Source organism: Echeneis naucrates, chromosome 19 (genome assembly GCF_900963305.1).
Source record: "Echeneis naucrates chromosome 19, fEcheNa1.1, whole genome shotgun sequence".
NCBI lineage: Eukaryota > Metazoa > Chordata > Actinopteri > Carangiformes > Echeneidae > Echeneis > Echeneis naucrates.
Window position 1 is genome coordinate 17,802,678 of NC_042529.1, and position 13,313 is coordinate 17,815,990.

Consider the following 13,313-nt stretch of genomic DNA (forward strand, 5'->3'; position numbering starts at 1 on the left):
CTTTTAGCTTGACTTCGTAGTTTGTCTTAGCTTTGAATTGTGGGATGTGTGGATGGAGAGGCTGTCAGTGTTTACCTTGATGGCATGGTAAAGAAATGCTCCATGCATGGCTTGTCTGATTGTCTCCATGCCTCTGAAGGAGAAGGACAGGTTGGACAGACCTCCACTCACCCTGGCTCTGGGCAAGGTCTCCTAAACATGCAGAAGAAGTCCCAAGTCAGCTCTCAGTCACATCATTCACTGCTAATGACTGGAGAATAATTATAATAACATAGTTTTCTTTTTGTGATAACTACTGACTCATGCTCATGAGTAGTGTGGTGATATAGGAGTCATGGACAAATCTCACATTCTCACAAACATTGTGGATATTGTTTGAATTTACATTTGTCAGAACCTTGATAAGCTTGGTAGCCCTGATGAAGTTGACAGCATAGTTGTTGTGTTCTTCCATGCCTGTACCGATGGTCAAGATGTTGGGGTCAAAGATGATGTCGTTGGGGTCAAATCCCACCTTGTTGACCAGAAGCTTGTAGGCCCGACTGCAGATTTCCACTTTGCGATTTATATCTGTTGCCTGGGGACGAGAGAGCAATGATCAGCAGGCACCTTTGCGTTTGTGGCTGATTTTGTTGGCTTGTCTTATCACCTGTCCTTCCTCATCAAAGGCCATAACCACAATAGCAGCTCCATAACGTTTCACAGTGGCAGCTTTGAACAGGAACTCCTCCTCGCCTTCCTTCAGACTGATACTATTGACAATGCATTTCCCTTGACAGCACTTCAATCCAGCCTCAATCACAGAGAAATTAGAGGAGTCGATACACAGAGGAACCTGGGGAGCAGAGGGGAGGCTCACTGAATTTCATTTGCATGGAAAATCCATGGTAACAATTAAGTGGTGGACAGTGCTGGAAAATGTCAGAGGTCAGAGTGAACCGTTGGTCTAACATCTGAGTGCTGACAGCACTCAGAGGTTAAGACAAAAGCACAGTCAACCTGAATTGTGTGCATGTCAAATCAAATCAAATCAGATTTATTTGTATAGCGCCAACAAAGTTACATCAAGGCACTTTACATATAGAGCAGGTCTAGACCAAACTCTTTATAAATTTATTTAAAGAGACCCAACAGATCCCCCGATGAGCAAGCACTTGGCAACAGTGGCAAGGAAAAACTTCCTTTAAGAGGCAGAAACCTCGAGCAGAACCAGGCTCAGGGGGGGCGGCCATCTGCCTCAACCGGTTGGGTTGAGAGTGAGAGGGGGGGGGGGAGAGAGAGAGAGGCATTGGAGGAGGGGGGTGTAGGCAGGAACATGTTGCTGCATGAAGTTCATGGAGTTGAGCTGTAATACAGAATTCATGAAATATGGGACCAGCAGGTGTTGCAGGAACATGGGATGGAGATGAGTCACCACCTGCAGGATGAGGACAGGGAGAGAGAGGAGAGGAAGTGGGAGAGACAGAGACTTTGGCAGAACATGGTTAGTAAATGCAGTATAAATGCTTAGAACTGGGTGAAACTGTGTTTTTTTTTTTAAGAAGGATGTTCTTATCAACACATGCAAGGGGGGAGGAAAGGAGAGCGAGCGAGACGGAGGGAGAGAGAAAGAGGGAGAGGGTAAGTAGTTCACAGTCAGTTCATAAAATATGTCAACAGGTAGATCAGTTGAAGTATTATGAAGGAGTATGACAAGGATGAGTGAGAAACAGAAATGTTTTGTGTGGACACATTGTATTATATTCTGCATCTGTCAAAATTTCTTGTATACAGTTGCAGACATTTGTTGTTGCATCCATTTTACCAAGTTGTGTAACTGTAAGAATTAAATACAAGTGTATTTCAATAAATTACAATATGTTCAAAAAGTTTATTTATTTCAGTAATTCAGTTCAAAAAGTGAAAAACTGCAATCACTGGGTGCTAGGTTCGCAAGAGTGTATGGGATTTTGAATCTTTGCATGGTGGCACTCTGGTGCAAGACTAGTCTAAAACAACAAGCACAGATTTTATCTTCAGATTCTCTGGATTACAGCGAAATTAACTCACTGAACATAAAATGAATGAATATCACCAGTGAGAGTGGAGGACCTCAAAAGCTTCATCGAATATGACTATCAGTAGTGCATCATGGAGCTTCCCCCAGACAACTTGGCCAAAAGGAAGAAGCCAACTCCTCCACCAACACACAGGATCTCCGAACCACCAATGTCTCTTTGCATTAATCAATGAACAAGAAAATCGATCTGCTCAATTTACTCCACCAGGAGATCAGGGATGTAAAAGTAAGCCTGGAGTTCACACATCAACTGATCAACAATCTGCCAAGAGGTAATGCTGTGTTTTGATTTAACATCTCCTCTATCACAGAAGACAAAGATCAGCTCAAAAAAGAAAAACTCTTAAAAAGAAAACATCCTTGTCCAGTCCAAAAGTATGCAAGATAATCTTACACAATTCAAGAATCCCAGATTTATACCTACCTACCTAACTAACCCCAACTTTATGATGGCAAAGCTTCCCAAACTTCCCATGGAGACCCAGAGAAAGAAATAGTCCCTGTCCCATCATTGCCAAGCTCAACCATTACCAAGTGAAAGGACACAAATTTAAAGGCATGTCTTTTTGGATGAATGGCAAATTCCAGAGAGAAATAAACTAGAGGTGGAAAGTGGGTTAGGGTTAGGGTTTACCTGATCCTTAAGGAACATCAGCAGAAAGGAAAGAGGACCGCACTGACTATGTACAAACTGTAGACAGACGGTCAGCTGTTTCAGGACAACAATAGAACTCCTTGCTCTTTTGAATGGCTAAAGTACCACAAAAACATCAACATGGCTTAAATAAGTAAAACTACAACAAAAAGTATATCAACCAACATAAAAGAAGAAAAAAAAAAAAAAGAAAAAAAATCACAAAATGTTAATATATCATCTCAACTGTCAGTCTCCCCCTTCTCTTTTCTTTCTTCCTGTATATTTCCCTCTCCTCCACACCCCCTCTCCAACCCACATATACCCTATGCAATTGCTTTTTTTGTTATGCTGCTTTTGTCAATAACTTAATAATGAACTGCTATTTCCTTTCCAGTATGTCATACAATTAATGAGTAACTGTATGACATATCCTGTGATTTTGCTGTACACAACATAGCTACATAATTACAACCCAAAACTCCAACATGAGTCCCTTCAAATCACTGATTGTAACACTCTAAATACTGATGGCAGTAGAAAGCTTGCACAAGAGACACATGTAGACCATTCTCCACATTAATATAGGAGTGATATAACACTCTTTGCATGTCTAACCTAAATATAGCATCCTGGAATGTGCATCGCATTCAATTGTGGGCAAAATAATAATAATTATAATAAATATAATAATACAAACAGAAGTCACCATTTTGCTCCATAGGAGATCACTATTTACTTTAGTAATCTCCTATGGAGCAAAAGACACAGAAGGCCAATACATCTTATAGAGGCATCCATTTTTAACAAACTATATACAATTATGAGTCTATATGCCCACGATAATGATGGCCCAGCCATTAGCCACACAGTTCTTCACAATAATCTGACATAAGAGATAAAAAGCCCCAGTTATATAAAAGCTCAAATGAATACAACTGCAATTAAATTACTTCTAAAACCAGATAAAGATCCAACACTTCCTTCTGGCTATCACCCCGTCACTAATCAATACCAATATTAAAATCATCTGTTAGGTACTTGCTTCTAAATTGGAGTCAATAAGCTTATCAATAATTCACGATGACCAAACAGATTTCAGGTTTCAAGGTCTGAAGGCTCCTAAGTTTGATCAGCATGTCGCAGGACAGCAACACAATGCAATTGTTGCATCATTCCAAGCAGTAAAAGCTTTTGACAAAGTTTACTGGTCTGTCCCCTTTGCGCCCCTTCACAAATTTGGCTTTGGACAATCATTTATCTATTGGGTATCTGCACTGTATAACTTCCCCAAGCCTACAGGCACCCCTAATGGGGTCATATCACAAAGCTTCACTCTGCTGAGGAGAACCAGAGAAGGTGGGCCTCTCTCTCTTACTGTTTAGAGCGCACCTGAATATAAGCCGCACCGGCTAAATTTAAAGAGAAAAACAGTTTTATACATGTATAGGCCGCACTTGTTTATAAGCTAGTCAGAAATATAGGAGAAATGGCATTTGTTGTTACACAGAAAGATTTCGCCTTTTCGCCAGATCGACCAACTGCTGCATCATATGCATTGCTTTGTGTGTTTTCCATGATAAGGGTGTGTGCATGAAACACAGAATAAATGACTGATCTGAAGAATTTAGAGTGGGCGCATTTAATTTAATTTAAACAATTTCATTGGTCCACTGTGACCTGTTGGGTAATTTCATTGGTCTGATGTGACGCTAAATGCATTGGCGGCATGAAGCTCGTCACCCGTAAAAATCCATACGTAGTTGGTAGTATGTACGGTAGTTGTATATAAATATGAAATTATCAGATTTGGTCCTGGGGTGCTTGTGCAATCTTCCCATCTCCCTTCTGGGGTGAATAGCCACAGTTAAAATACAAATTTTACCACAAATCAACTATCTATTCGCCATGATTTCATTAAAACCCACAGCAAAGCGGTTCCAAAATTTAGACTGTGTAGATATTTGGACAGCAAAAATCAGCCTATCCACCCCCCCGGAAAAAAATTGAAGGGGTATTGGATGCACCAAATTTCAGGAATTATTACTTGACAAATCAATTGCAATATATATAATATATATTAATAACTCAATACATCCAAATGACAATTCAAACTCTTGGCAGGTAAGGCACCTGTGACATTGTCTCTGATTCAACAATGGCTTGACACGATGAATGTAACAGTTGTTGCCCATGTCCTTGATACATCTGTGCATGGTGGCTCTTGAAGCACTGATTCCAGCTGCAGTTCACTCCTTGTGAATCTCACCCAAATTCTTGAATGGGTTTTGTTTAAAAATTCCTCTCAAGGCTGCAATTGTCCCTGTCACTTGTGCACTTTTTTCTACCACATTTTTTTCTTGCTTTTAAATTTCCATTAATGTTCTGAGATACAGCTCTCGGTGAACAGCCAGCTTTTTTAACTCTTATCCTCCTTGTAAATGATTGTCTTCTGGACAACTGTCAAGTTAACCGTCTTTCCTATGATTGTGTAGCCTTTTGAATCGAAGTGAAAGCCCAATTAAAGGCTCAGAAGACCTTTGCAGGTGTTTTGATTTAATTAGCTGATTAATGTGTGACACCATGAGTCTCCAATATGAACTTGTTCACAATATTCAAATTTTTCTGAGATACTGAATTTTCAGTCTCATTAGCTGTAATTTAAAAATCATCAACATTGAAGGATATACACACTTGGACTATATCTATAAGAGTTGGGGTTTTTCCAATTGAATTACTGAAATAAATTAGCTTTTCTGATGATAGTTAACGTTATTGAGATTCCCCTGTATATGGGACTGAATGAAGAAAAGAGGGTTTTTCTTCTCAGTCTGTCTGCCAGAAACTTAACTAGGTGCAGTTATATAATTCAATGATGCAGCTTCCTCCTCTGTTGTTTGGAGCATTAGATTCTATATTCAATGTTGCTCTACACTAATATTTTCATGTGATCATTACTACTGGCTGTAAATCCTACCCGGGCAATGTCTGGATCAGAGGCAATTAAGTTACAAAACCGGGCCATGGCTGCAGGCCCCTCCAACATCCCTTCATCCATGTTAATATCCAGGACCTGTGCTCCCTTCTCCACCTGGGCCTTAGCAATGATTAATGCCTCCTGTAAAACAAAGAGGGAAGCTCTCTTTCTGCTCATGATCTGACTGAAGATCCTCAAAACATTTGTATAAATAAATACTTGCCTGAAATTCTGTCTCACCTCATAGTTTCCTGCCATAATCAACTTGGCAAACTTGCGTGAGCCGGCCACATTGCAACGTTCTCCGATGTTCACAAAATTGGTAAAAGGTCCAATTCTGAATGGCTCTAAACCTAAAAATCAGATGTTAGTGACATTCCCCTAGTGTCAGAGAGGGATGGACAGACATTTTATTTAACCAAAAAAAAAAAAAATATTCAAACATGGTCAAACACACTCCCATGTCTGGTCAACTTGTATGTTTGAAATGTGTGATTGTGTCAGAGACAAAGACAGCATTACAACAATAGCTGAGGATTAACAAAACTCAGGTGATTTATACACCATCAAATGCTTGTTTCTTTGTGATTAATATAAGAGGAAATTATTGTTTAGCTGTGTCAGTGAAAACAAGGACATACTGTACAATAGTGACTTCACAGACAGTACCTGAGAGCAACAGGTAGTTCTGATAAATATCGCCAGCAGGAATTCTTGGCTGGCAATTTCTAACTGCTTCACATATGGCTCTGTGGGGGAGGGAAATATTTTTTGAAAACTAAAATCTTCATAAAGTATGGAAGTCCAGATGAGCATGACTCATAGGAGAGTTTGTAGCAACCTGATGTGTCCTGGAGTGGTCCCACAGCAGCCCCCCACGATGTTCACCAGTCCATCTTTAGCAAACTCCTGTCGATGGAAGACAGAAATATAGCTGCAGCAATGAGGCAGCCCCGTCCTTTTTGTCTTATTTCATTTTGAATTAAACTTTGTTTCACCTGGGCAGTCTATTAACAGTGGCTAGCACTCTTAATAGACATGTATACCAGAGCTTAGGTTTGACATGAGCGTGATGAGCAACATTAGCATTATAATTGGCAACAATGGTAGAATACAGGAGAACCTTTAAAGTGGAGGCCATAACCTCTGGAGTTTCATCATAGTCTCCAAATGTGTTTGGCAGACCTGTCAGTAGAGAAAACACAGATGATGACATGGTGAAACACAGCAATCTGAATTGGGTCAAAGGTGGGTGCCCGCTAAGTGATGTAAGTGTGTCCCAGCACTGAACAGGGTCAAAATGTGTGCAGCTTAAGTGGGACAGTGGGACACACACACACACACGCACGCACGCACGCACACGCCGCGTGTTTACTGTAAATATCCAACACACAGTACACGTGTTGGTCCACTCTCCCTGTCTGACCAAGCGCCCCATGCATATTTGCCTTTAACATCTATATTCAATCTGTAGTGCCCCTGTAGTGACATTTGATCAGGTGTTGCCTATATTGAGACTGGATGTGAGTTACCTGCATTGGGATAACAGATAATGAATGCCCTGCTGCTTTTTCCAATGGCCTCAATGAAGGGCCTCATTTCTGTTGCCCCCAAAGCACAGTTAAGACCAATACTAAAACAAAGAGAAAGCCAAAGCCAGTAAGAAAATGGAACTTGTAAGAAAATGTTAAGTTTAAGTTAAGACCATTCTTAAGAGAAGCAATGACTCACCACAATGGTTTAGTATGGGACACACTCACTACAAAAGCTTCTCCAGTCTGACCAGACAGAGTTCTTCCACTGCGGTCTACAATGGTCCCTGAAATCTAAAAGAGAAGCAACAGAAATGTTGAAAACACTAGCTCAACTAAACCCTAGAGAACATGGTCACGCAGTTAGGACACAAATGTTTATGTAAACTTGGTGAGACACATGCTCATAAATGCATGTGATAATTGAAACAGACATACAAATATTGGTCTTCTTTCATAGTTCTTCTCAAATAGCAGCTCAATGGCAAACAAGGCAGCCTGCAGGAGAAAACAAAATCACGATTTGACAGCAGACTCAAGTTTAAATTGCTCCCTTCCAACATGCTGGAGGAGTCCTGTGGAACTAATATTACAAACTACATAATGGATACCAAGTCTTGAAAACACTTGTGCATGTTTATATTTAGCATTTTTATTCTTAGAATATTTAGATATTACAGTACACAGGGATTAATCGCTATATTATAATCTAATCAATATCAGACCTCAGTCTTAAAACTCTAAAAGTAAATTATGTTCTATTTATATAGTTTATAGGTTTATAGTAAATAATCATGACTCTCAAGGTTCTCTTAATCTACCACACTATCAACTTATCAAGTTAGATGTAATTAACACTGACTACCCAGGTAGAGGTAGCTACCTTAGCATTGGCAGTGTCAAAGATGGTTTCAACCAGCAGGATGTCAGCTCCTCCATCAAGTAAACCTCTGACTTGCTCTGAGTAAGCCTCCACCAGCTCATCAAAACCTGGAGACAGAAACTAATGTAACTGAGTTAGAATCAGAGTCAGTCCTTACAACATGGACTGGGCATCTTGTTAAAGTTAGTTAAAGTTTTAGTTGGAAGTGTGAAACCACAGGTATGTATGAATCTTGAGCATTGAACTACTGTTAAAGAGGTTCAGATATTCAGCATGTCAAAGGTAATGCTAACAACAAACCACCATATGGCCACTACCGGAAACACTCTGGCATTTAAACAGCCTCTGACAAACTCAATGGTCAAATGTGACATGTATCCACAATGACTGATAGAGACTCCATGGCTCCTGGTAATCCTCATTTCTCTAGACAGTTATTAAATTAATGACTTTTTAATACCAAATAAAATGTAATTTTACCTTGTTTTTGGCTCAAACTGTCCAAACTAAGTATGATGGATGGGAGGACCCATATGACCTAAAACCATTTGTGGTTGAGTAACAGTAGACAGTATTTATTTATTTATTTATTTATTTTATAAATTAAATAGTCTTTAATGCCTCCTAGTACCTTCATGATTCAAGAAACTTAAGTCATTTAACTGGGACTCTCCAGGACTTGCAGATATTCTGAAAAAGCACAAAGCAATCTTACTGATGTTCCTGAAGTCTGGTCTCTCCACAGATGGTGAAACAGACAGGGTTTTGTTGGTCGGACCCACTGCTCCAGCCACATAGCGTTTACGACCTGAACACACAGTCCACTGCTGAAGTTTAACACACCAGGGGTTTCACAGAGTCAGGAATTGCTGTTTATACTTAAAATGAAGCATACCAGTTTGTCTGGCGATTTGGTCAGCTGCTCTCCGTGCCAGTACAGCAGATGTCCTGTTGAGACGATAAGCCTGTACACCATACAGCAGAGGTTCAACTTTAATCAAGAGGATAACACTCATAACACATGATTCAATTTTTGTTATTGTCTTGGAATGGAACAGGTTTTCTATGGTCCTAAACTCACAAAATTAAATCCCAACAATGGATTGAGAAACTAGCTGGTAAACCTGGATGAGAACCATCCTCCCAAGGATGTGGGCCCTGCTCTTCATACTCCTGACTCCAGCTCCACATTCTACGCTGCATCCTCCTCACCTTACTTTTCAACCTCCTGACCCCTGCTTTTCATCCTGGTGAACCCTGGTCTTCATTCTCCTTACCCCTGCTCCATATCCTGCTCTTTCTTCTCCTCACCCTTGTGATTTTTCCAGACAAAACCTACTTTTCCATCCAGGTGAAACCTACTCCTCATGTTTACACATGCTCTTCATGAACTGTACCTCCTTCAGACCCAGCAATGGGAATTGTGATACCCTCCACCCCAAAAAAGACTAAATCGACAGCAAGCAGCATTGTAGCTAACCCTACTTTATTTTAAAATTTAATATAAAATTTAGTTATTTAATATATTGCTTGGTGCTGTTGGCCCGCAATAAAAAGGTCACAAGTTTTGTTCCTGGACGGAATTTGCATGATCTCCCCATGCTGGGATGGGTTTCCTCCCACCATCCAAAGACATGCATGTTTAGGTTAATCTATGACTGTAAAATGTCCATAGGTCTGAGTGTGCATGTGCATCCTTGTTTCTCTCTGTCTCTGTATGTTGGCCCTGCGATAGACCAGCGACCTGTCCAGGGTGTACTCCGCCCTCACCCATTGTGAGCTGGGATTGGCACCAGCACCCCCTATGACCCAGAAACGGATAAGTGGTAGAAGTTAAATAAATGGATGAATGCTCTCTTGTGAAAATGGAGGAAACAAAGCACAAACAAAGTATCCTTTTCCAATACATGTGATTTCTGGTGATAGACTTGTTACATTTGAGGGTAGATTGATTAGAACAGGCTGTCCCACCTGCATCCGTTGTGGACTGAGTTTAGTAGTTTAAATTGGAAATAGTAGTTGGGGGAGTTCCGTATGTATAGCCTTCCCTCTGTAACTACATGACTGCCTGACAAGTCAGGTTCAATCCTTAGGCTAACATACCAAGTGTTCCAGTCCATAGTCTGCCTGAGCAATGGAAGTGCTGCTGAAGGTGTTGGTCTCAATGATATCTGCCCCAGCCTGCAGATACTCCTTAACACAAAAAAGAAATAAGTTACAGACATGCAAAACAGACACAGGTCAAGTCCTAAGACCTGATACTATGAAGGACCCACTGCCCTTCAATGTGGAGTATTCAAGGAGGCCTGTAAATTAACAAGACCACCCAGTGATCTACTCCTTAGCAATCAATCAGATTTCATTGGGGGGCAGGCCCTCCTGTAGTCTCATCCTGGATCACATACCTTGTGTATTCTGTAAATGATGTTGGGCTGTGTGATACTCAAAAGGTCGTTGTTGCCCTTCAATGAAAGTGGGTGATCTTTAAACTCATCTCCCCTGAAATCATTGTCTTCAAGCTTACACTGCTGGATCATTGTTCCCATCCCACCATCCAGGACCATGATTCTTTGTTGCAGGACTGCTTTTATCTCAGACTCTAATGGGCATCTACATCCTAAAAAGAAAAATGGTACTTTTATCATCTGGGATGGGTATATACAGTACAATACCAGCCAGACATTGGTCAAATGGGGTTGCTTATGTTTGTGACATAAGAGATGTCAGGGTGCACACAGAGAATAGTACAAGTGGATGGGAGGCGTTGGGGTACTGCGACAACTTACCATTAATTTCTGGTTTCATTTTCAGTTAAGGGAATCATATTCAAACCTTTTAGCATCCTCGCCACTGGAACCAGATTCAGAATTATGGTAGCAGGTTGGGTGGCAGCAGGTGTCCTGTTGACACTTTAAATAAATTTGATATTTTTGTCTCGACGCTTTGGGGTCAATGTTTCTCCTTGAGGGGGCTGAAAGAGCCTTACTCCTGGGGAGGGGGACCATTGAGGATCCTGACCACCCACATTGCTGATCGACAGCCAGTTCCTAGACTCTGTGTTTGCTGACTGGCATTAGACAAATTGCCAACATTTGGGTCCACTTGAGTTTTTAAAATGGGATTTGTCGAAAGAGGACTTTCTAGAGCCACACAAAGTCAAACGCAGTAAAATTCTCATAAAGACTCTAACCAAACCACCCCCAGTTGAGTTTGATCACAGTGAGTGCACAATACATGTAAATGCAGCACTATGCATTGTACAGCTCTCTCATAGTGCAATGAAACCAGTGGCCAGCACAGCACAAATTGCCAGCACGCTGCAACTCCTGTTAGTTTGTCAGAAACCAGCGACATCACACTGGAAGAAAATGAGATGCCTAACCTTCGCACTGCAAAAGGAAATATGTTGTTGAGTTATCTAAGGCTGTAAAGAGAGATTTCATACACTGTCCATTGAAGACTGATCAGGTTTATACTCAGTCATTACTAAGGTTGCCAACTGTTCCTAATTGATTTTAAAAAGGGGGGAGGAATGTAGAAAGTCGGGCCGGCCATCCCCACTAGGTGTATTTATTTTTCAGAGAGTTTGCAACCCCATTAATTACAGGTTTCTTTACAGACTGGCACAGCTCAGGGAATTGGAATGACCGTCAAATGTTTCTAATCCAGCCTTATTGTTTCACCCGCTGTTGGAATGAGCACACTGACCAGCCTCCAGCCACAGCTGGCCTGTCACATGTGCCATGGCAGCTACCTCTTCACCAAGTTAATGCTTACGTCTGACGTTAGCTCATTCAAGCTTACACACAAACACATGTGGTGACGCAGAGGGCCAACGGCCTCTGTGTATATAGTTACCTGTTTCTGAGGAATACTGCTGAATGGGGTTAGTCGGAATCATTTTGTGAGGAGCAAGCCTTGAACACAACCCCGAAGCCCGTCCGAAGACAACCCTGATACTGAATCCCAGGTTTGCTGGTCTTCACTTTCTGCAGCGTTCGGGCTGCCTGTCGGCGACTGTCTGTCTACACTCCAGCATAGATACTTACGCTACCAAACGTCCCTTGTAGCATCGATTCTCGTTGTAAATATTCGATACCTGCATCAGCCTGTACTATTGTGGGTGGAGATGTGACACAGTAGAACTTTGCTGTTTGCAGGACTTGTTTCCCAACGGTTGGCACGAACTATATCTATTGCCACGTCTCAGGCTGTGTTAATGCGCGGGAATACATGCCAGCACGTGAACGGACTAGTGGTGGGAAGTTCGGATCTTTTGACTGACTCAAGTCTTTTAATCTCGTTCTTTAAAATTTCCAAGTCATTTGTTAATTTCGTTCACTGGAAGCAATGTGGTGCTGTAGCTGTCATTTGAGTAATGACTGAAAAAGCACGGCTTTCAAACACGGAAGAGCAAAATGGTTTCCTTCACTTGGCATATAATACACGTTTGCTTTTATTAAACTACTAAGCACCCTTTTGGGCCATAGCCTACTGAAATTGAAATTACTGATTACTTAATTTGCCGGTAGGAGAGCACTCCACCTATCACCTATCACCTATTCACTTTAGCCTACCTGGTCACTGAAGACCCATAGTGTATGAAAGGCAAATTAAATGTCCATCCCATAGCTACATAGCTATGGGACGGACTATTAACTTCCATGCTAACTTCAGATAGCTCTCTTCACCAGTAATAACAGCATTGGTCATGTTACTGCTGTAACCATGTGAATAATAAACAAAAGACCCAAAGACCCATATTTATGATGAGTCGTGAACATATCACACTACTACACCACTACACTTCTACACTGAGCCTGTTGATACCTCCTTCACAGCTTTGCTGTTCCTCGTAGTTCAAGCTTTGTAGTATGGAACAGCTGGTTATAAAGCTGAGTCGCCTTTTCATTGTAGCTTGACTCATTGACGCTGGTAACTAGCATTCCAGGCTAATTTTGCACACAGAAGTGAAGAGGCGAAGTAGTTGAACACATGGAGCAGGGCTTTGTTCATCTTTTTTCTTCCTTCCAACATTACAACGCAGTACTTTTATGGCTGCACAGTTGAGTTTCATCACACTGACTACAAGGCTTACAGTGGCTACAGATGGCATTATTTCTCACACCATTCACCGAAGAGACTGACATGCACGCTACTCTGCAAGCATACATACAACAACACGATTAGTTGCTGACTACATCACACACTACCTTCTTCTTCCTTTC

The 13,313-nt window shown here is 41.2% G+C and overlaps 1 protein-coding gene across 3 annotated transcripts in view; it reads right to left on the reverse strand.

Moving 5' to 3' along the window:
• mtr (5-methyltetrahydrofolate-homocysteine methyltransferase) overlaps positions 1-12,321 on the reverse strand; it is a 29,475-nt gene extending 17,154 nt beyond the window's left edge. The window contains exons 1-17 of one of the 3 annotated variants that reach the window (XM_029527061.1): positions 11,944-12,321; positions 10,491-10,702; positions 10,189-10,278; positions 8,981-9,050; positions 8,801-8,893; positions 8,086-8,192; positions 7,641-7,700; positions 7,402-7,496; positions 7,203-7,303; positions 6,794-6,855; positions 6,512-6,579; positions 6,340-6,419; positions 5,911-6,023; positions 5,671-5,811; positions 650-835; positions 386-577; positions 76-192 (exon numbers count right to left, since the gene is read on the reverse strand). In XM_029527061.1, coding sequence (XP_029382921.1) covers positions 76-192; positions 386-577; positions 650-835; positions 5,671-5,811; positions 5,911-6,023; positions 6,340-6,419; positions 6,512-6,579; positions 6,794-6,855; positions 7,203-7,303; positions 7,402-7,496; positions 7,641-7,700; positions 8,086-8,192; positions 8,801-8,893; positions 8,981-9,050; positions 10,189-10,278; positions 10,491-10,702; positions 11,944-11,986 — 1,830 coding nt within the window. In that variant the 5' untranslated portion in view covers positions 11,987-12,321. Of the gene's footprint in view, positions 1-75; positions 193-385; positions 578-649; positions 836-5,670; positions 5,812-5,910; positions 6,024-6,339; positions 6,420-6,511; positions 6,580-6,793; positions 6,856-7,202; positions 7,304-7,401; positions 7,497-7,640; positions 7,701-8,085; positions 8,206-8,800; positions 8,894-8,980; positions 9,051-10,188; positions 10,279-10,490; positions 10,703-11,943 lie in introns of those variants that run through there. The other 2 variants (XM_029527063.1, XM_029527064.1) reach the window with 2 other exon arrangements.
• Positions 12,322-13,313: the final 992 nt, after the last annotated feature.